Source organism: Alligator mississippiensis, chromosome 15, assembly GCF_030867095.1.
Source record: "Alligator mississippiensis isolate rAllMis1 chromosome 15, rAllMis1, whole genome shotgun sequence".
In the NCBI taxonomy this organism is placed as follows: Eukaryota; Metazoa; Chordata; order Crocodylia; family Alligatoridae; genus Alligator; species Alligator mississippiensis.
The window spans coordinates 4,408,318-4,430,029 of NC_081838.1; the positions used below are offsets into that span (position 1 = coordinate 4,408,318).

Genomic DNA, 21,712 nt, shown 5'->3' on the forward strand with positions numbered 1-21,712 from the left:
GCCCCTTCACTCCTTTGGAGGGCCCGCACCCTGACCCCCTTCCCCCCACCCCACACACACACTTCCGGGGGTGCCCAGAGGCTTAAAGGGCCAGGGCCCGGCGTTCCGGGCCCCACCCTCTCAAAGAGCCAGAGTCCTTAAGTCCTTAAAGGGACAAGGCACCTATTCCCACGGGGAAGCTCAGGTCTCTTCAGAGTGCTCCCGCCCCCGTTCTTCCTTAAAGGGCTCGCACCCCAGAAAGTCCTCTAAAAGGAGCAGCAAGTTCCCAATTCCCGTCCCCACAATCTCTTAAAGGGACAGCGCCCCTCTCCTCTCCATAGTTCTATAGTTGGTGGGGTCCGAAGGTACCTGAGCAGATCAAGTCCGACCCCCTGCCTCTCCGAACCACATAAGAGGCCCTCACCCTCCCGAAATGCCCAGCCCCCACCGGCTTCAATTCCCCCCCATCCTCTTAAAGGGACAGCAACAGCCTAACCCCGGTCTTCCTTAAAGGCCCCGCACCCCGGAAACTCCGCGGAAAGCGCTACGACTTCCCAGCCCCACCCTTCTCAGGCTCCACAACTCGAGGCCCCACCCTCTTAAAGGGCCAGCACCCCTAGCCTCCTCACCCCTCTGAAAGGCACGGCGCCCCCCGCCCTCAACCCTTAAAGGGCCAGCACCCCCACCCCCGGCAGCCCGTCGCTCTTAAAGGGCCCACGTCCTGGAAAGGCTTCTCCCTTAAAGAGCCAGCGCCCCCTTCTCTCCCAAGGAAGGAGGGGCCGGGGAGGAGCCCCGCCCCCTTCCCGGGCCCGCGCAGGGAGCAGCGGCGGCGGCGGCGGCGCGCGCGGGGGGTCCCGGCAGCGGCGGTGATGGCGGGGGCGCGCCCGGGCGTGCACGCGCTCCAGCTGGAGCCCCCGCGCGTGCCCGAGATCCTGCAGCGGGGCAGCAAGTTCATCCGCTGGGACGAGGTGAGCGGGGGCGCGCGGGACCCTGCCCCCGGTGCCCCGCACCCCGCCAGCCCCCCGCGCCGGGACGGGCCAGGGTCCGGGACGGCCCGCGCTAGCCCCGGGGTGGAGGGGCAGGGGCTGCGGGGCGCCGCGGGGTCGGGCTCCGGTCCCGTCTCGCTTCCTTATTCGGGCCGGCCCGGGAGCGGCCGCAGGATCCTCCGGCCCGGGGTTGTGAAACCTCCTGGGACGGGGGAGAAGAGCGCCGGTGCCCCGCGCTCCCGGCCCGGCGCACCCTGCTGGCGCCGGGCCCGGGCGAGGCGCCAGGAAGGCCCCGGGGGCGGGGGTCCCCCCGGGCAAAGTCCTGGGGCTTTATGGCCGCTGATCCGGGGTCCAAGGTCTTCGCCCTGGAGTCTGCCCCCCCCCCCCCCCGCGGGGGAAATGGGGGGCGGGGCGGGCACCGCGGGCCAGGCTCAGGCCCCGACCCTGCGCCCCCGCAGGAGCCCCCCACCCGGACCCCGGTGACCCTCCGCGTGGACACGCACGGCTTCTTCCTCTACTGGACGGGACCCAACATGGTAGGTCGGGGCTGGGGGGTCTCAGCCCCCCCTTGGTAAGTCCCGGCCCGGAAGTCCCTGGCCCGATCCCAGCCCCTTATCAGCCCCGGCCCGGCCGGATGCCCCTGACAGCCCCCGCCTGCCCCCTCCTTCCTTTTGCCCCTCCCCCCGGCCTGGAGCTGGCTGAGGGCGGGGCCGAGGCTGGGGGCAATTCGGGGGGGGGTTGTGTGGGGGAGGGGTAGCTGCCCCAGCTGGGGGTATCGCCCCCTTTTCTCGCCCCCGGCGGCGTACGGAGTTCTGTGTCGCCCCCGGTCCTGGCGGGGCCCAGGGACAGGGCTTGTCCTGGGGGCTCCTGCCTTGCCCCAAGGGGCTGGGGGCAAATTCCACCCGCCCGCCCCGGTCCCAGGCGGAGGTGCCCTTTCCCACGCCCTCTCCTGGCGGGGCCTCTTCGGATGGGGCAGGAAGTGGCCGGTCGGGCGCCCGACGCCTCGTCTTTTTGGGAGCTGGGGGAGAGGGGGGAGGGGAAGAGAGGGAGGCATCTGGCTGTGCAGGGCTGGGCCCCGCCCGGACGCCTGGGTTCCCTCTGGGGAGGGAGGGGAGGAGGGAATCCAGTCCAGGGATCCACCCACTCGCATGCCTGGGTTCCCTGGGGGGGCTACTGTCCCAGCCTCGCACCCGAAGGAGGGGTGCGGATCTGCCCCTGCTCCTGCATGCCCGGTTCCCGCTGGGGCGCAGCACCCCGGACACCTGGGTTCACTCCAGGGTTGTGGGGGGGGGCGGTGGCATATCTAGGTCACCAGCTCCCTGACAGCTCCCAGACACCTGGGTCCTTTCTGGGCTGGGGGCTGTTGGTGGAGGCCTCCGGGAGGCCTGGGACATGGGAGCTTGGGGGGCTGTCCCAGTCCCCGAGGCCTGCGTTTGCTCTGAGCGGGGCTGTGAGCGGTGCGAGGGGTGAGCGTAGATCTGGGTTACGCAGCTCTCCCGGATGCCTGGATTCCCTCTGGAGTTGGGGCAGGGGAGGGGCAGATCTGGGTTAGGAGGCCCCCCCACATGCACACCACCCCCCCGGGCTCCTGGATGCCAAATCTGGGTCAGGCTATGCTCCCAGATCCCTGGGTCCCGCGGGGCAGGCGTGGGGGGGGGTTCCCCCAAGCCACAACCCACAGCATGTGCCTGCGGCTGCAGCACTTTGCATGGGGCTGGCCCAGTGCCTGTGGCTCCGCTACTCGCATGCAAGGATTGCGCCCTGCAGCCCTGCTGGTGCCCCTCGCTCCCAATCTGCAGCTCCTGCTCTCCCCCCGCTACCTGCCTGTGCCCCTCACTCCCAACCCACAGCCTCCTCCCCACCAACCTGGCCTGTGCCCCTCACTCCCAATCTGCAGCCCCTGCTCTCCCCCCCTCGCTCCCAACTTTCAACCCCCTGACCATCCCCTTTGCTTCCCCGCCAGGAGGTGGATCTCTTGGACATCAGCACAATTCGGGACACCCGGACTGGGCGCTATGCCAAGATGCCCAAGGTTGGGGTGGGGCCAAGGGGAGGTGGAGGCAGGGCTATAGAGAGCAGAGGGCCTCTCTGTGGGGTTGGGGGGCACAGGCAGGGGTGCCTCTATAGGGGATGGGGGGGCATGATGGGCCTGGGGGGTCTCTGAGGGCTGGGGATGTATGGGGGCAGCGTATTGGGTGGGGTTTGAATGCCTGATAACCATTTGAGCCCAATCCTGGGCCCTGTTGTACTTGGCCACTTCTCACCCCAGAAGCAGGTGCATCTCACCCCCACACTGGACCCTAGGGGGGCAGGACCTGCTCCTAGCTCCACCCTTTTCTCCCCTCCCCCAGGACCCCAAGACCCAGGAGGTGCTGGGCTTTGGGGGAGCGGACCCCCACCCCCACCCCGAGGAGAAACTGCTGACGGTTGTCCACGGTGCCAACCTGGTGTCTCTTGGTTTCCTCAACTTCATGGCCGTCCAGGATGACGTGGCTAAGGTGGGGGCCGCGGGTCAGGAGTCAGAGGCACTGGAGGGCTGGGGGGGCAGGGGCTGCAGGTTGGGAGTGAGGAGCAGCGGCAGGGCTGGGGGCAGGGGCTGCATGTCGGGAGTGACGGGCACTGGAGGACTGTGGGGGGCAGGGGGCTGGGGCCGTGGGTTGGGATTCAGGAGCACAAGCAGGCCTGGGGGGAGAAGCAGGGGCTGCGGATCAGGAGTGAGGGGCACTGGCAGGGCTGGGGGGGTCGGGAGTGAGGGCCACCCTGGGTCTCTAACCCCTGCCTCTGCAGCTGTGGGCGGAGGAGCTGTTCCTGCTGGCGATGAACATCCTGGCCCAGAACGCGTCTCGAAACACCTTCCTGCACAAGGCGTGAGTGACCCCTGCCTCTGCCCCCCCCCCCCCCCCCCGGTCCCTGCAGCCTGCCCCCCCCCCCCCCACAAGTGGCTGCAGCTCTCACCGTACCCCTCCCCCCCCCCCCCCCCCCAGCTACACCAGGCTCAAGCTCCAGGTCAACCAGGAAAGCAGGATCCCAGTGAAGAAGTGAGTGATCCCCCCCCCCCCATGGTACCCATTGCTCCTGACCCGCAGCCCCCTGCCCTGCCTCTGCCCCTCACTCCCAACCTGTCCCATCCCATCCTGTCCCTGCAGCATCCTGAAGATGTTTTCAGCCGACAAGAAGCGAGTGGAGACGGCCCTGGAGTCCTGTGGCTTGAATTTCAACAGAGTATGTAGCCCGCCCAGTGCCCTGGCCCTCCACCATCCCCGGCCTCCCCACTGACCCCCAATTTCCTGTTGCGCCCCCCCTCCCCCCCCAGACCGAGTCCATCAAGCCAGATGAGTTCACCCTGGAGATGTTCGAGAGGTTCATTAATAAGCTTTGTCTGCGCCCTGACATCGACAAGATCCTGCTGGAGATGTGAGGGGCACCGGGGCAGGCACCGGGGCTTGTGGGTTGGGAGCGAGGGGCAGCAGAGGGGCAGGGGCTGCGGGTTGGGAGTGAGAGGCAGTAGCTAGGTGGGGAGAGCGGAGAGGGACTATGGGATACCGGTGGGTTTCTAGAGTGATGCCCCTTGGCGGGTGGCAGGGGTTGTCTAGGGGATCTGGGGGACTCCTGCTGACCCCCCTTCCCCCACCCCCACCCCCTGCAGCGGGGCCAAAGGAAAGCCCTACCTGAGCCTGGACCAGCTGCAGGACTTCCTGAACCAGCGCCAGCGCGACCCACGGCTCAACGAGGTCCTGTTCCCACCCCTGGACCGGGCCCAGGTGCAGCAGCTCATCCGCAAGTACGAGACCAACCCCCAGTTCCTGCAGCGCGGTGAGTGGGGCTGCGGGTTGGGAGCGAGGGGCACTGGGGCACAATGGCGGGGGCTGCGGGTCGGGAGTGAGGGGCACCGGTGCCCCCCTGCTGACCCCTGCCCCCCCCCAGACCAGATGTCACTCGAGGGCTTCGGGCGCTTCCTGGGTGGGGACGAGAATGGGATTGTGGCCCCCGAGAAGCTGGACCTGAGCGACGACATGACCCAGCCCCTGAGCAGCTACTTCATCAACTCCTCCCACAACACCTACCTCACAGGTGCCCCCCGTGACCCCCCTGGGGACCCCCACGTGCCCCTGGGCTCCTCACGTTTCTGGGACCAGGATGGCTAGGAAACTGGGACCAGTGTGGTGAGGTTACTAGGACCAGCATGACGGAGTTACTGCAACCAGTATGGCCAAGTTATTGGGACCAGCAAGGCTGGGAACTGGGGCTTGTACAGCTGAGTTACTGGGACCAGTGTGGCTGGGAAACTAGACCCAGTATGGGGAGATGACCTGCACCATCATGGCTGGGTGACTGAGACTGGTATGGCAGTGTTCCTGGGAGCTGTACAGCTGGGAAACAGGGCCCACTAGAGCTGTGTTACTGGAACCAGTATAGCAGTATCGCTGGAACCAGCCAGGCTGGAAGACTGGGAGCAGTGGCAGGCTCAAGGTGAACGTGGCCAGGGTGGGGTGGTGCTGGGGGGTCCTGGTGTGTTACTGGGACCGGACCAGGCATGGTGCTGACACCCTCTCCCCCCCCCCCGGGCACAGCGGGACAGCTGACAGGCGCGTCCTCGGTGGAGATGTACCGGCAGGTGCTGCTGAGCGGGTGCCGCTGCATCGAGCTGGACTGCTGGAAGGGGCGCCCGCCCGACGAGGAGCCCTTCATCACCCACGGCTTCACCATGACCACCGAGGTCTCCTTCAAGGTACCCCCGGACCTCTCCCAGCCCGGGAACCCCTGGAGCCTGAGGGCCCACTGACACCCTGCCCCCTTCCTGACACTGCCCCCCCCAGGAGGTGATCGAGGCCATCGCAGAGAGCGCCTTCAAGACCTCGCCGTTCCCCGTCATCCTGTCTTTCGAGAACCACGTCGACTCGTGAGTGCCCCCCCACGAGCCCCCGGGACCAGCCCCAGCTGGATGTGACCCCCCGCCCCTACTGAATCCCCTGCAGCCCCCACCACCCTGTGGCCCCCAACCCCTTGGGCCCCTCCCACCTGTCCCCTGGGGTGGATCTGGCCCCCCAGGTGGCTCCCAGCTGCCCACTCCCCCATGCCCCTCGTGCCCCCTGCAGGGCCTGCACTTGCCCTGGCATGTTTCTGCCCCCCTCCCCGCTCTCACCCTCCCCCCTTGCCCCCCAGGGCCAAGCAGCAGGCCAAGATGGCCGAGTACTGCCGCAGCGGCTTCGGGGATGCCCTGCTCATTGAGCCCCTGGACAAGTACCCGGTGAGGGGGCGGGGCCAGAGGGGTGGGGGTGTGGCCGTGGGTTGGGAGCGGGGCCTTCAGGAGAGGGCAGGGGTCAGTGGGTGAAGGAAGGGGTGAGGCCAGAGGAACAGGGTGGAGTTGGGGGTGGGGCCAGTGAGAGGGGCGGGGCCTGTGGGATGGAGGCTGGGTCCAGGGCAGGGAGGGCAGGGCTGAGGGGGAAGAGGGGCGGGGCCAAGGGGTCCCAACCCGCTGCCCCCCAGCTGCAGGCTGGCGTGCCCCTGCCCAGCCCCCACGACCTGCGCGGCCGCATCCTGGTGAAGAACAAGAAGCGGCGCCCGCGGCCCCCCCGGCCCCCCAGCAGCGTCCGCCGGCGCCCACCCGAGCCCCCCCTGGGCGAGCCTGACACCCCCTCGCCTGGTAGGTGACCCCCAGGCCATCCCGCCTGGGACAGCCCCCCAAGCCATCCCCCTACAGCTGCATGGTCCTTCCAGCGCCCCCTCCCCACCCAGGACATAACTCCCCCAGTCCCCCTCTGCCCCCCCACCCATATGTAACCCGCAGACACCCCAGTGTGTGGCCCCCAAACCCTTCCACTCCCCACCCAACCTGGGGTGCACTCCAGCCACCTCCACGGCCCCCCCCCAGCTGTCCCCCAATAACTTGCTCCTCCTGACTGCCCATCTGGTACATGGCACAGTAGCCCCCCCCCGGTATAGTCCCACCCCATACCTGTCACGGTGGGGGGGGGTCCTTGCAGCCCCGCAGGGCTCAAAATCCTGATCCCCTCTTTTTGCACCGCCCCAGGCTCCTTCCCGGATCCCTCCGAAGTCGGGGTGCCCCCCGGTGGGGAGGACAAGGTCTCCGAGAGGCTGAGCAAGCTGGGGGAGCCCCGGAAGTCCATCGGTGAGGGGGAGGCTGTGCGTCAGGAGTAAGGGGCACTGGCAGGGTTGTGGGGGGCAGGGTGGGGGTGAGGAGCATCAGCTGGCTATGTTAACCCCTTCCCCACCAGACCGGGAGGCGGAGAGCGAGGAAGACGAGGATGAGGAGCAGCCAGATCTCAAGAAGGCGACGACAGATGAGGTGGGGGGGGTCCTTAGCTTCTTTGAAGCCCCTCCAGCCACTGCAGAATCACACAGCTGGGGGGGCTGGGGCAGGGGTTGGAGGGAGATTTGGGGGGCTGGGCTGGGGGTTCAGGATAGAGGGGATGGGGGGATTTGGAGGGATTGGGCTGGGAGGTCTCCGGAGGGACTGTGGGGTCTGGGGGGTGTCTGGGTTTTTTGGGGGGCCTTGGGTGGGGGAGGGGGGCTGTGGTAGGGTGGGGGGGGTGTCCAGGGCTGGGCCTGGGGTTTTGGGGGCTCCATGGAGTGGTTTCAACCCCCTCTTCCCCCTCCCCAGGGCACGGCCAGCAGCGAGGTGAATGCCACCGAGGAGATGTCCACCCTCGTTAACTACATCGAGCCGGTCAAGTTCAAGTCCTTCCAGGCAGCCGCCAGTGAGTGGCGGGGGTGGGGACGGGGGCAGCGCAGAGCAGGGCTGGGGGCCTTTGGATGACTGTCAGTGTTGAAGGGCCAAAAGAGGGGGTTTCTGCAGGGCAATTAGGGGGGTAGTTTGGAGGTTGGGGGGGCACCTGGGCTCAGATTTGTGCCCTCCCCCTCCCCCCCCACAGCTGGGAAGCTCTCATGGGTGTCATGACCTGGGATAACTGTCCCACAGGGGTAAAACGGGTGAAAGCTGTGCACCTGCACTTATCCTGGGGTAAGAAGCCTTGGGGTTGGGCTCAGGGCAAATTACCCCCAGGGTGGAGTCTAGTCTGTCCCCAGCCATTGGGGTGCTCTGACCTGCCCCCTGGTGAGACATGGTAATAGCCCCTTGTCACCCGGGACAACCGCTGAGTGTCTGCTCCTATCCTGGATTAAGTTGCATTGGTTTCAGAGATCCCAGCTAAGTTACCCTGGGATAAATGCTGTCTGTCCTCAACCACTGGGGACCTTGATCTGCCCCTAGCAGTGAGATGTGGTTGTAGCCCGTTACCCTGGGATAACTGCTCTGTGTCCATCCTATCCCAGGGTAAGTGATGTTGGTACTACAGACTCAGTGTAAGCTACCCCAGGGTAAGTCCTGTCTGTCCAGGCTCTTTGCGGGGTCCCCACAGTAATGCCCATCCCCCTGCCCCCACCAGAGAGGAACAAATCCTACGAGATGTCGTCCTTTGTGGAGACCAAGGGGCTGGAGCAGCTGCTGAAGAGTCCCATGGAGTTCGTGGAGTATCCTGCTGGGGGCTGCGAGTTGGGAGTGAGGGGCATCGGCAAGGCTGGGGGGCAGGGGCTGCGGGTTGGGAGTGTGGGGTACTGAAGGGTCCATGCTCGGTGCTGCTGGCTCCTTGACACCCCCCAGGTACAACAAGAAGCAGCTGAGCCGCATCTACCCCAAGGGCACCCGGGTCGACTCGTCCAACTACCTGCCCCAGGTCTTCTGGAACGCCGGCTGCCAAATGGTCGCCCTCAACTTCCAGACCCTCGGTGAGACCCTCCCCCTCCCTGGCACCCCTCACTCCCAACCCGCAGCCCCCTGCTGCCCCCACCCAGCCCCTCACTCCCCCCTCCCCCCCCACAGATGTGCCAATGCAGCTCAACCTGGGCATGTTCGAGTACAACGGGCGCAGCGGGTACCTGCTCAAGCCCGAGTTCATGCGGCGTGAGGACAAGGCCTTCGACCTCTTCACCGAGGCCATCGTGGACGGCATTGTCCCTAACACTCTCAAGGTCAAGGTGAGCAGCTGGTGGCAAGGGTCTGCCGGTCAGGAGTGAGGGGCACCGGCAGGGCTGGGGGCTGCAGGTCAGGAGTGAAGGGTGGACTGGGGGGAAGCAGGGGGCTGCTCGTGTCTTTCAGCCCTGTCCCTCCCCCGCAGATAATCTCGGGGCAGTTTCTCTCCGAGCGCCGGATCGGGGTCTACGTCGAGGTCGATGTCTTCGGGCTCCCGGTCGATACCCGCCGCAAGTTTCGCACCCGGACCAGCCAGGGCAACTCCTTCAACCCCGTGTGGGACGACGAGCCCTTCGTCTTCCCCAAGGCAAGCCAGGGGGAAGGCATGTGGGGGCGGGGGTCATCCGAGGGGGGCTGGGGGCATGTGAGGGCTGTCAGGGGCGGACACAAGAGGTGTGGGGGTATCTGGGGTCTTTTGGGGGGGGTGCATCTGAAGAGTGAGGGGTGTTCAGGGCACCTGGAGACTTTATGGGGTCCGGGGGGGGCAGCGGTGGAGGGTCAAGGCTGACCCACACCCCCTGACCCCTGACCCTCGACCCCCCAGGTGGTGCTGCCCACGCTGGCCTCCCTGCGCGTGGCCGTCTTCGAGGAGGGCGGCCGCTTCGTGGGCCACCGGGTCCTGCCCATCTCGGCCATCCGCTCTGGTGAGCAGGGGGCTCCCTCCCCACGATGCACAGTTCCCAGCCCGTGGCCAAGATGGCCGCAGGGAGATGCAGGGGCCAGTGTCCCACAGTGCTTTGCTGCCAGCCCCAGGCATGTTGCCATGGTAACGAGATAGGGGGCACTAGCGGGAATGACCCACAATCCTTTGCAGCTAGCTCCTGGCCCCCTTCCCACAATGCTCCTGGCCAAGGTGAGCTCCAGTTACCCACAATCCTTTGCAGCCACTGCTGGGCCAATCCCAGAAGGCCTTGCCCCCTCCCCGTGTGTTGCTATGGTGACAGGTGGGGCAGCAGCCTGAATTACCCACAGTCCCCTGCAGCCCGCCGTCCCCTTCCCACAATGCCCTGCTCTCCCCCCAATCACGATACCCCTCCCAGGGTATCACTACATCTGCCTCCGGAGCGAGAGCAACCAGCCCCTGTGCCTGCCCGCGCTGCTGGTCTACACCGAGGCCACCGACTACATCCCCGACGACCACCAGGGTAGGCCCCGGCCCGGCTGGCCGCAGGGAGCTGCCTGGGGAAACTGAGGCAGGCAGGGGAGCTGTGGGGGGAGGGATTTCAGGGGAGGGGGCGGGGCAAGGAGCTAGGGCAGGGGGTGGGGTTTGGAGGGCAGGGGGTGGGGTTTGAGGAAAGGAATGGGTTGGGGCGGGGCTTGGAGAGCAGTGGGGGGAGTTTCCAGGGGTGGGGTTTTGTGTTTTATGGGTGGGGCAAAGTTGGCCTATGGGGGCTATGGGGGAAAGGGGCGGGGTTTGGGTGGGGTGGGTGGGTGGAGCTTGGGTGCCAGTGGTATGGTTTGCAAGCAGGGGGCTGCCTAGGAAGGGCTTGAGGAAGAGGGGATGTGGCTTGGAGCAGGTAGGCGGGGCTTGGGGAGGGGCTGGGGGCCTTGGGGCTGTCTCACCTGTGCCTGGGTTTGGGGGTGCCCCCCAGACTACGCCGAGGCCCTGATCAACCCCATCAAGCACGTCAGCCTCATGGACCAGCGCGCCAAGCAGCTGGCCGCCTTCATGGGCGAGGGCGAGGTGAGGAGCTGTTCCCCCCCCCCCATCGCCCCTAGCCCCAGGCGCGGCCCACCCCCTCACCCTCCCTGCCCCTAAACCAGGAGAGCCAAGAGAAGCCGTGTGAGACCCCCAGGAAGCAGAGGACGGAAGCGGTGCCCGAGCCCCCCATGGACCCCCGGACACCCCCTGCCGCTCTGCTGCCCCCCACTGGTCCCCCCAGTGTCGCCAGCCCAGGTATGGTGGTGGGGTAAAATGGGGGGAGGTCCCACGTGGGGGGGTTGGAGTCTGTGTAGGGTCTGATAATGGAGCTGTAAGGGGGGGTGATGGAGACCCCCAGCAAACACAAGGGGCCTCTGCCCCAAACCCCCAATAACTCCCTTCCACCCCACAGGGCAGAGAGATGACCTCATTGCCAGCGTCCTAGCAGGTAATGATACCCGAGCCCCCAGGCCCAGCCGCAACTGTTATACTCAGCATCCCCCAGAGCTAGCTGCAGCCTCTTACACCCAGCCCCTGGCGCCCCCAGAGTCAGCCACAGCCGTTTATACCCAGCACTCCCCCAGAGCCAGCCGCAGCCTGTTTACACCCAGCCCCCAGCACCCCCGAGAGCTGGCTGCAGCTGTTTATACCCAGCACCCCCGAGCCAGCAGCAGCCTGTTTACACCCAGCCCCCAGCACCCCCGAGAGCTGGCTGCAGCTGTTTATACCCAGCACCCTCCAGAGCCAGCCGCAGCCTGTTTACACCCAGCCCCCAGCACCCCCGAGAGCTGGCTGCAGCCTGTTATACCCAGTCCATAACCACCCCAGAGCCAGCTCAGCTTGTTATACTGACTGACCTCAGATTCGGCCTATACCCAACCCAGTTTTCCCCAGAGCTGGCCACACCATGTTATACCCAGCTGCCAGCACCCTCCCAGAGCCAGCTGCAGCCTGTTACACCCAGCACCCACCCCAGAACCAGCCGCACCCCAGCACCATGTCCCCACAGACGTGTCCCCGCAGTCGGTGGAGGAGCTGCGGCAGCACAAGGGCTACGTGAAGCTGCTGAAGAAGCAGTATCGGGATCTCAAGGACCTGCGCAAGAAGCACGTGCGCAAGCTGGCGGCGCTGCACAAGAAGCAGAGTGCTCAGACCGCCGGCCCCACTGGGGGAAGCCTCCGCCGCCGGAGCCAGGCCAGCCTCCGGTGAGCCCCCCACTCCCTCCCCCCGGCCCTGACAGTGCCCCTCACTCCTGACCTGCAGCCCTCTGCCCCGCCAGCCCTGCACCAGCAACCTCACTTCCAGCCTGCAGCCCCATGCCCTTCCCTGGTGTCGGTGCCCCTTACTGCCAGCCTGCAGCCTCTGATGCCCTGTGTCCTGGCCCCACAGTGCCAATGGGTCTGTGGAGGGGCTGGAGCAGGTTGGGGCCAGGCGGCGCTCGGAGCTGTACGAGGCGCAGGTCCAGGGGCTGCTACAGTTGCGGGAGGCCCAGCACCAAGTCGAGGCAGCACGCAAGAGGGAGCACCTGCTCCAGGTATGTGGGGGCAGGGGGGGCTGCAGGTCAGAAATGAGGGGCGCTATCAGGGCAGGGGGCTGTGGGTCAAGAGTGAGGGGCACTGGAAGGGGTGGGATGGCTGCAGAGAAGAGCAGGGGTGTCTGGGATGAGGTTGATATGGGGGAGCTGTTGGGAAGTGGGGTATTTGTGGGGGTATCTGGGAGCTGGGGGGGCTCACAGCTCAAAGGAGACTGGGATTTATATTGGGCGGTTGTAGGGATATGGGGGGCAGGGCATTGGGGCCAGCCTGGAGGTTTGCAGGGGCATGTGGGGGTCTTGCCTCTGCTTAGGAGTGCTTGGGGGGGGCCTGCTCTCCCTTTGCCCTCTGACCCCCAATTCGTCCCTCCAGGCCCAACAGCGCCTACGGGACATTGCCCTGGAGTGCCAGGCCGCCCAGCTCAAGCGCCTCAAGGAGACCAGTGACAGGTGTGGGGGCCAAGGAGGGGTACAGGGGTCTCAGGGGTCCCCAGCTTTCTGTATTTATCACACAACTGGGTGGGGACTGCTTTGGGGCAGCAGTCTGGGGGTCCTGTAGATCCATGGCTGGGGGGAAGCTGCAAATCAGGGACCTCAGAAACCTGGAAGGGTTTCCCCATCCCCCCAGGCTGGGGGCATCCCCCTTTTTATGTGGGGGGACTCTTAGCAGCACCCGGAAGGGAAATTTCTATATAGTCCCCAAGCTGCAGCTGGCTCTGGGGTGGAGCACGGCACTGGGTAGAACAGGCCCTGCCCCCTTGCTGACCCCGCCCATGTTGACCTGCCCCCCCCCCGCAGGGAGAAGAAAGAGCTGCAGCGCATCCTGGACCGCAAGCGCCACAACAGCATCAGCGAGGCCCGGAACCGGGAGCGGGCCCGCAGCCGCGACCAGGGCCGCAAGGAGGGGTAGGGGGGGGCTTGCTGGGAGGGGAGGGGAGGGGCTTTGTGGGCAGGGAGGGGTGGGATTCATGGGTGGGGCTTGCTGTGGGGCGTCTTCAAGGAGGGGCAGGTGGAGTTCATAGAGGTGTGGGTGTGGCTTAGGAGGGCGGGGCTTCATGGGGGCTCGAGTGATGGGCGGAATTTATGGACATGTGGGCAGGGCTTACTGAGGGGGTGGAGCTCATCGGGGTGGGTTTTGGCAGCATGTTGGTCTTTAATGCAGGTGGGCGGAGCCTGTGGATAGAGGTGGGGATTAAGGGGCCAGGCCTTAGTGCCTGCCTAAGTGAGGGGTGGGGTGTGGGGGTGGAGGCGTTGTTTAATGGGCAGGCCTTGCTTGTCCTGGGTCCTACCTGGAGGGATGGGGGGGTGGGGCTTATGAGGCACGGTTTGGGAGGGAGGGGAGGGGCTTAGGGAGGGGCAGGGCTAGGGCAGCAGGTTCGAGGAGGGCTGGTTGTTTTTGGGGTTGGTCTGGGGCCCTTTACAGGGGTCCCAGGGCTGGTTGCTCTGGGGGCTTCATGGAGGGGTGTCCTCACTGGGGGCTGGGCTGCCAGTGGGTGGGGGTGTGAGGCTGTCTTGGGGGTGCTGCCCCCCTAAACATACCCCTGATCCCCACAGGGACCTGAATGAGATCAACCGGCGCCACATCACCGAGTCGGTGACATCCATCCGCCGTGTGCGTCACCCCCACGACACCCCTCGGTCTCCAACCCCCCCTCGCAACTTGGCACCTGCCACGGACCCCCCAATCCCCCTCCTAACCTGGGACCCCCCCCAGCTTCCTGCCCCCCCTCACAGAACAGGGGGCCACTCAATCTCCTCCCACAGCCCCCTCAATCTGCCTTCGCAGCCTGGGAAGCCCCCCAGGACCTCTCAGCCTCTTCTGACCCCTCCCCCAACCCCCCAGGACCTGCCCCCTACCAAGGGTGGTCCTAGGTCTAGCTACCCCCACTAACCCCCCCACAATTGCCCCCTAGCTGGAGGAGGCGCAGGTCCAGCGGCAGGACCGCCTGGTCGCGGGGCACCACGACATTCTCCAGCAGATCCAGGACGAGCAGCCCCGGGTGAGAGTCTGGGGGGGTCCCCGGGCCCTAGGGGTGGGGGCTCCCCAGACCCTGCAGGGGGCAGCAGTGTGGGCGGGTGGCTTGGCTACACCCAGAGGGAGCATAGGGCTGATTTGGGGGGGGCAGTTGTGGGGGCTATTTTGGGGTGCTGGGAGAAGAGGGAGGGAAGGAATGGGGGGCAGGGACAAGAGGCTGGTAGGAGGAGCTCCAGCCTGGGCAGGATGGGGGGGCCCTGCTAGTCACTGTGGGCAAATTGTGGGGGGCGAGTGTTTCAGAGGACTCCTGGGGATCCCTGAGCCCCCCTGCCCGAGCCCTGCCTTCTCCCCCCACAGCTGCTGGCGGCGCTGGAAATGGAGATGGCGAGGGAAGCCGAGGATCTGCCAGTGGAGATCAGGGATTTCCTGGCAGCTGAGGGGGACAGGGGTGTCAGGAATGGGCACCCCACAACAGGGGCACCCCCCACCTCCAGTCCTCCTAGCGATGATGAGGACAGCACCACCGTCCTCTGAACCTCCCCCAAAAGTAGTGGGGGGGGCTGAGGGGAGCAGCTGGCATGGAGGCCCCCCCTCCCCAAGGACCCCAGAAGTGGGGGGCGGGAGGATCCCTTGCACTGACCCCCCTCACCTCAGCTGGATACCCCTAGACTGGGAGCCTGGGGTTCCTTTACCAGCTAAGGGTGACCAGGGACCAGAGGGGTGCCTGGTACAAATCCTCTGTCCCCCTCCCACTGGCCAGAAGTGGGGGGCTCAGGAGGCAGCATCTCCTGGAACCTCCCAGCATGGGGGACCCCAAAAGGGGGGGCTTGGCACATAAATCTGTGGACCCCCAAACTGGGAGACTGGGGGACACAGCATAGGGGGGTTGAGGGGATGGGCACAGTCCCCACCCCCCAGCTAGGGGGACCTTGAAAAGGAGGGACCAGGGGTTCCTGGCACTGACCCCCCATTTCCATGGGACCCCCAAAAGGAAGGTTTGGGGGACATCTCAGCATCCCCTTCCTGTGACCAAGGCCTGGATCCTGCTTGATGGGGTTCAGCAGGGTCCCCAACTTCCCCCCCACCCCTGGGTGCTATGGGTGGGGGGGCAGAGCCACTGCCAGACACTAAGAGATCCCATTCTCTGTATTTTAAGGGTATTTTAACACTCTCAACACCGCTGCCCCCCCAAACTGGGGGCTGCTCAGAGGGCTCACTTGGGGGGCCACTTGGCACCGCTCTATTGAACCCCAAATCAGATCCCCAGACCTGTGGAGGGTGCTAGCCACTCCTCCCCTGAACTGGGGAGCTCTGGGGGTCCCCCACTTTTGGAGCGGGCAGCACTAAAAAGGGCTATTTTTATATGAGTCTATAGAAAATCTTTTCTTGTTTTTTGTTTACTTTTTACCAATTTGTACCATTTTGGAGGGGGGGAGGGACCGGGACCCCACGGCCCAACCCTCCGGGGAGCCCGCCACAATCGGCAGGGCTCGCCCGCGGGCTGTTGGAAGCACGCCGGGAGGTTTTACGAGGATATTTTAATAAAATAAATTCAAGTAATGACATGACATCATGTTGGTAAAGAAATGTCCTGGAATAGCTGCAGTCACCGCCGCGGGGGCCTGCGGGGCCTAGTCTGGGCCTGAAGCCTGCTGACAGGTTGCCGTGGCTACCGCTAGGGGCTGTTTTGACCCCCCCAATTCTCCCTGTTTTGGGGGATGGGTGAGGTTGCCATAGCTACCACTAGCGGCTGCCATTTTGAACCCCCTTCCCATCCCAGTTGCCCCCATTCTGGGACTGGGGGAGACTGGGCTGGGGCTGTCACATAAGAAGTCTTTACTCTTCTACGATTGTTTGCTAGTGGGGTCCCCTCCCTGGGGGTGACAAGAGGGGGGGGTCCCAGACTGTCATATTTCTATTTTCTGGTTCATTTTTATATGAATAAATCTCCAAGTTTCCAGGCGGCCCCAGGCTCTGTTCACCCCACAGGTATTGGGGGGGTAATGCGGGGGACCCAGGCATCAAAGGGTTAATGGAAGTTAATTGTGCGTTGTGGGCGGAGCTTGGCTGCGAGGGGGTGTGGCCAGGCTCCTAGGAGTCAGAGACGCGGGTTGCCAATGAGCAGGGTTTAGGGGTGAGGGGGCAGGGCCTGGTAAGGGTGGGGGCGGGACTTATCTGAAAGGGGCCGAACCTGGTGGCTGGGGGGCCCTGGTTGGCAGGGCTTAGCAGGGAGGGGCGGGGCCTGGGCGACGGGGGTGGGGCTTCGTGGGTTATGGGGTAATCCCTGGCTAGAGGGGGCGGGCTGGTTGAGGGGCGGAGCTTGGAAGTGGGTGGGAGGGGCTTGACGGAGAAAGTGGGGGGTCCCCCCAACCCAAGGTCACGGAGACGCCATTGACACCCCCAAAAATGCATCCTGTTTATTACAAAGCTCGGTAGAAACCCCCCCTCCCCCATAGCAAAATGTGGGGGCAGCCCCCTGCCCCACACTTGGGTCTCTCGTCACGGGGGGCCGCGGGGGGGGCTGGGATGGGGGGGCCGCCGCCCCCACCAGCCCTGCAGGGCCTCCCTCCAGCCCGTGCCGGCGCTCCGGGGCCGCGGCAGCACCTGGTTGGGGAGGGAGATGGGGGACACAGTATCAGCCCCCACCTCGCAGCACCTGCCCCCCCAGAGCAGGGCTGGGGGGGGGGCTTTGCCGTGACCCCGCCCCCCACACCCCCCGAGCCTAGAAGGACCCCCTAAGGCTGGGGAGGACCCCACTCCCCCCGTCCCAAGATCCCCCACCCTAGGATGTACTCCAAGAGCGCCCACCCCAGGGCCCCCAAACCCTACAAGCCCCACCCCCAGGCTCCCTGCATACTAGGGGTAGCCCGCTCCCCCCCGAGCCCCCAGACCTGCAGGACGACGTCGAACTCATCGCTCATCCGGCGCAGCTCCCGGCCGAACCGGGCCGCGGCCCAGAGCACCGGGGGGGCCGACCGCGAGCGCCCCCGAAACTGGGGTGTCCCCGGCTCGGTGGGCTCCGCTGCGGAGGGTGCCGAGGGCAGGCGGGTGCGGGGGTCTGCCGGACGGGCGGGTGTTAGTGCGGGGGGGGGGGACCCCCGACAACCTCTAGGGATGGGGACCCCCCAGTGTGGCGGCTCAGCTATGGGAGGCTAAAGACCGCCCCCTCCCCCCCGTGAGAGCCCAGATGGGCTAATTCCACCGAGGAGGCGGGATGCCCCCCCACGATGGAAGGACCCGAAATGGTGGGTGCCCTGAGCCCAGGCAGGGGGGGAGAATGGGGAACCCCAATGGAGGGGCCGGGGTTCCCCGAAGTTGAGGGGTTGGGGTTGGAAGGGGAGGTCTCCATATAGCACAGCAGAGCTGCCAGATCTCCCACAGGCAAGGCGGGGGTCCCAAATGGGGGGTGCTGGGAGCCCGAGTGTAGGGGCTGGGGTACCCCCAAATTCAGGGATTATAAAACCAGCGTGGGGGGCTCAATCTAGAATCTGGGGGGCCCTCTGGGAGCCCTGCTTGGAGGCTGGAGGGCCCCTAGAGTGGGACAAGGGCCAGGTATGGGGGTCAAGGCTAGGTATGGGGGGTCCTCACAAATTAGGGGGCCGGGTGGGTTGGGAGGGGATCTCTATAGCATGGGGGCGGGGCTTTGAGCCCAGGTGGGGGGCTGGGGGTCCCCCAAAATGCGGGAACTGGGGGGGGTCTGACACGGGGGGCAGGCTGGCGGGGAGGGCTCGGGGGCACTCACCGGTGCTGGGGGAGCTGGGGGCGCCCCCCCGCGTGGTCTCGGGGGTCCCGGGGGTCCCCGGCCCGGGGCAGGCGTCCTCCTCCGGGAACTCCTCGAGGCGGAACATACTCACGGGGGCGGCATGGTCGGGCTGGGGGCAAATGTCGGGGGGGAGGGGGGGTGGTCCTAGATCCGCGGATCCCCCGGTCCTGAGAGCTGCAGCAGACGCAGGGATCCTGCCGATCCGAGGAGCTCCCTGCCCTTCTCCCGCTCCCGGGACTCCCCAAGCTCTGGGCTCCCCCCTGGATTTGCGGATTCCCCCAGATCCCGGGGCTTCCCCTGCCCTTGGGACCCCCGCAGATCCAGGACCCCCCCGGGCTGCCCGCGCTACCCCGGGTCTCTCGCTCCGTCCGTCCGCGCTGCCCCGAGCTCGGGGTCGCCCCGGCGCTAAGGGAGGGATGAAGAAGGAGAGGGCAGGGCAGGGCGGGGCGGGGCGGGGCGAGGCGCAGCGGACCAATAGCAGCATGTAACGTCACGAGGGAAGCCCCGCCGCTTTGGCGTCACCGGTTGGCTGGGCGGGGGCTCCCCTTGCCCGCACTTAAGAAGGCGACTGCCTGGAGGGGCGTGGTTTTCCAACCCTAAACAATAATGGCCGCAGCCGGGCGGGTCTAGGGCTTCGCTTGCCCGCACCTAAGGTGGCGACGGGCGCTCTACCCCGTCTGTGTCTATGACCGTCGTATTCTGGACACCGCCTACACTGCTGGCGCGGTGGCTTCCGTGTGGGTCTACGCACTTTGCGCAGTCGCAGCTGCGTTCGCGGCTGCCGCCCCCTCCCCGGTCTGGGCGGACCCAGGCGTCCGAGGACCTAGACAGGGGGTCTCCGTGCTGGGGCGGGCCCAGGCGACCGAGGGCTGGGGGGCGGGAGGGAAGGCCTCTTTCTTCAGGACCCCGGAGTCCGAGAGCTGGAGGGGAGCCTGGAGACCGCCCCCCCATGGGGAACCCAGCCCCCTCCCCTCCTTAGGGCCCTGGCTGGATGCAGCTGGCTCTGGTGCGGAGCACCAGGAACGCCTGTCCGGGTTCCCAGCCCCCCTCCCCTCCCCTCCCCTCCCCTCCCCCGCCCAAACCAGCCCTGCAGGAGCCCAGGCGCCCTGGCCTCAGCCCTCAGACTCGAGACAGAGTCTGCGGCCTGGTTCTTTCCGGGCGGGCAGGGAGTCGGTCCCGCACCTGGGTTGTCTGCGAGGGTGGGGGTCTTATCCTGCCTTGCAGTGAGGTGGGGGCTGGGCGGGTCTATGGAGCAGGCTGGCACTGGGGTATCTGGGCGGGGGGCTGGGGCCCTGCCGGAAGTGGTGGGGAGGGTGGGGGTGACAGGCTGCGGCTCTGGCCTGGGGCCTGTTGGCAGGTGGGTGTAACGAGAGGAACAGCCTGTGCCCAGCATCGCTCCCCATTACAGAAATGCCCAATAAACGCGCTTGCCAAACACCTCCGGCTTCTCGCCTCTTCCTCCTTTCCCCGGCCCTGGTGCTGCACCCCAGAGCCAGCCGCATCCAGCCGGGCCCTGTATCCCCCAGCACCCACCTCAGAGCCAGCCGCATCCAGCCGGGCCCTGTATCCCCCAGCACCCACCCCGAAGCCAGCCGCATCCAGCCAGGCCCTGTATCCCCCAGCACCCACCTCGGAGCCAGCCGCATCCAGCCGGGCCCTGTATCCCCCAGCACCCACCCCAGAGCCAGCCGCATCCAGCCGGGCCCTGTATCCCCCAGCACCCACCTCAGAGCCAGCCGCATCCAGCCGGGCCCTGTATCCCCCAGCACCCACCCCAGAGCCAGCCGCATCCAGCCGGGCCCTGTATCCCCCAGCACCCACCTCGGAGCCAGCCGCATCCAGCCGGGCCCTGTATCCCCCAGCACCCACCCCAGAGCCAGCCGCATCCAGCCGGGTCCTGTATCCCCCAGCACCCACCTCAGAGCCAGCCGCATCCAACCAGAGCCCATATCCCTGGCTCCAATGACCCCCCAGAGCCAGTGGCCTCTGTTCTGCTCAGCTGCCAGCGCAGTCCACCCTGGAGCCAGCCGCATGGCAGCCCTGTGTCCCCAGTCTTCTCCACCCCAGAGGCAGCAGCACCACAGCCAGACCCGTCTCCTTCACCCTGATGCCCCCCCTTCCCTCCAGAGGTGGCTGCATCTTAGGCCTGGTGTAAAGGTCCCTTTCCCTTAGGGGCTGAGGGGAAATGGTTGGTACCAGGGAGCACCAGAAAGATGGAGAGGGACAGACGTTGGGACTCAGGAGCATTGTACAGGCCTCCCACCCATTTGGGTGTCTCCTGAGACCCCCTCAGTGGGGCCTGGACAGGCTGAGCTGGAGAAGAGACCCAGGAGTGAGGGACCAGCGCCTGGGTCTGCTCTGATGGTGAGTGGCCCCCAGAGCAGGGCCAACTGGAGCCCACTGCACTTAGCCTGCCCACCCCAGAGCCAGCTGCATCCTGCGCAGACTGAGGCTGCCCCCGTACCTGTAGGTCTTTGCCCCCTGGGACACCCCAATAAGTCACCCAGCCCCCTCCCCGACCCCACTCCCCTCCCAGGGAACCGTGGCACCCCAAGTCTAACCCTCCGTCATAGCCCTGTCCTCATTCCCCTGATCCCAGGCATCCAAGCCCCCCAGACTCCAAGTCTCTGCCAGGGAACCCAGGTGTCCGGGCTCCCCTTTGCCTTGACCTCACCCCTCAGGCCCCAGAGCAGGATGAGAGCCCAGGTTGCCACCCCGACCCCTTATCCTACTCCCTACAGACCCCCTCCCCTCCCAATGAACGCAGGTGTCTGGGCTCCCCCCACCCCCGCTCTCACCCCCTCTCCCAACCTCCCCCCCAGCAGGGTGAGAGCCCAGGTGTCCGGGGAGCCCCCCCGCATCCAGACCTCAGTCCCCACCTCGTGCGCCCAGGCGTCCGGGTTCCCAGCCCCCCCCTCCCCCTCCTCTCCTGCCCCCAAAGGGTTAACCCCCCCTCCCGCCTCTGCAGCTGCTGGGCTGGGCCGGGCCGGGCTGGGCCGGGCTGGCTGCGGCTGGGGGGGCCGGGGCAGGAGGGCGGGGGGGACCCAGGGCCGGAGCAGGGAGGACCTGGACCCGCTGCTGCAGACAGTGAGTGCGGGCGGGGCGGCTACCACGGCAACCGCATCCCGCATCCTCCGCGCGCCGCGGCCGCGGCCGCACCCTGCCCGGACCCCCGGCCTGGGGACTGAACGGGGCTTGTGGACGGGAGCGTGTGCGTGTGTGTGCATGCGTGTGTGTGTGTTGGGGTTGTGTAGTTGTGGACATGGTTGGGGGTGGGGAAATGTGAGGGGGTTGTAGAGCTATGTGTATTGGTGTGGGGGTTGTGTATGGGGGCGTGTGCGCGCGTGTGTGTTGGGGTTGTGTAGTTGTGGACATGGTTGGGGTGGGGAAGTGTGAGGGGGTTGTAGAGCTATGTGTATTGGTGTGGGGGTTGTGTATGGGGGCGTGTGCGCGCGTGTGTGTGTTGGGGTTGTGTAGTTGTGGACATGGTTGGGGTGGGGAAGTGTGAGGGGGTTGTAGAGCTATGTGTATTGGTGTGGGGGTTGTGTATGGGGGCGTGTGCGCGCGTGTGTGTGTTGGGGTTGTGTAGTTGTGGACATGGTTGGGGTGGGGAAGTGTGAGGGGGTTGTAGAGCTATGTGTATTGGTGTGGGGGTTGTGTATGGGGGCGTGTGCGCGCGTGTGTGTGTTGGGGTTGTGTAGTTGTGGACATGGTTGGGGTGGAGAAGTGTGAGGGGGTTGTAGAGCTACGTGTATTGGTGTGGGGGTTGTGAATGGGGGTATGTGTGTGCGTGTGTGTGTTGGGGTTGTGTAGTTGTGGACATGGTTGGGGTGGAGAAGTGTGAGG

General features: G+C 66.2%; 2 protein-coding genes across 4 annotated transcripts; one reads left to right on the forward strand and one right to left on the reverse strand.

Moving 5' to 3' along the window:
• The first annotated feature begins 52 nt into the window (after nucleotides 1-52).
• On the forward strand, nucleotides 53-15,671 carry PLCB3 (phospholipase C beta 3). Of its 2 annotated transcripts, XM_059718393.1 has the most exons (33): nucleotides 53-947; nucleotides 1,424-1,501; nucleotides 2,929-2,997; nucleotides 3,317-3,463; nucleotides 3,753-3,832; nucleotides 3,950-4,003; nucleotides 4,112-4,187; nucleotides 4,279-4,379; nucleotides 4,612-4,778; nucleotides 4,890-5,036; nucleotides 5,537-5,694; nucleotides 5,783-5,865; nucleotides 6,129-6,213; nucleotides 6,453-6,609; nucleotides 6,997-7,095; nucleotides 7,202-7,272; nucleotides 7,588-7,684; nucleotides 8,372-8,456; nucleotides 8,587-8,711; nucleotides 8,806-8,960; nucleotides 9,101-9,262; nucleotides 9,500-9,599; nucleotides 9,996-10,100; nucleotides 10,548-10,639; nucleotides 10,720-10,852; nucleotides 11,010-11,045; nucleotides 11,607-11,802; nucleotides 11,987-12,131; nucleotides 12,502-12,578; nucleotides 12,927-13,034; nucleotides 13,683-13,740; nucleotides 14,042-14,128; nucleotides 14,461-15,671. In XM_059718393.1, the coding sequence occupies exons 1-33, from the start codon at nucleotides 849-851 to the stop codon at nucleotides 14,635-14,637; spliced, it is 3,609 nt and encodes a 1,202-aa protein (XP_059574376.1). In that variant the 5' UTR covers nucleotides 53-848; the 3' UTR covers nucleotides 14,638-15,671. The 2 variants fall into 2 exon arrangements, with proteins under 2 accessions (XP_059574376.1, XP_059574377.1); XM_059718394.1 differs by lacking the exon at nucleotides 2,929-2,997.
• Nucleotides 15,672-16,506: 835 nt separating this feature from the next.
• On the reverse strand, nucleotides 16,507-18,812 carry BAD (BCL2 associated agonist of cell death). Of its 2 annotated transcripts, none has more exons than XM_059718558.1 (4): nucleotides 18,216-18,812; nucleotides 17,846-17,975; nucleotides 16,995-17,161; nucleotides 16,507-16,707 (listed from the first exon to the last, which is right to left on the reverse strand). In XM_059718558.1, the coding sequence occupies exons 1-4, from the start codon at nucleotides 18,348-18,350 to the stop codon at nucleotides 16,603-16,605; spliced, it is 537 nt and encodes a 178-aa protein (XP_059574541.1). In that variant the 5' UTR covers nucleotides 18,351-18,812; the 3' UTR covers nucleotides 16,507-16,602. The 2 variants fall into 2 exon arrangements, with proteins under 2 accessions (XP_059574541.1, XP_059574542.1); XM_059718559.1 differs by having other exon boundaries at nucleotides 17,846-18,040; nucleotides 18,216-18,350.
• Between the last annotated feature and the right edge of the window lie 2,900 nt (nucleotides 18,813-21,712).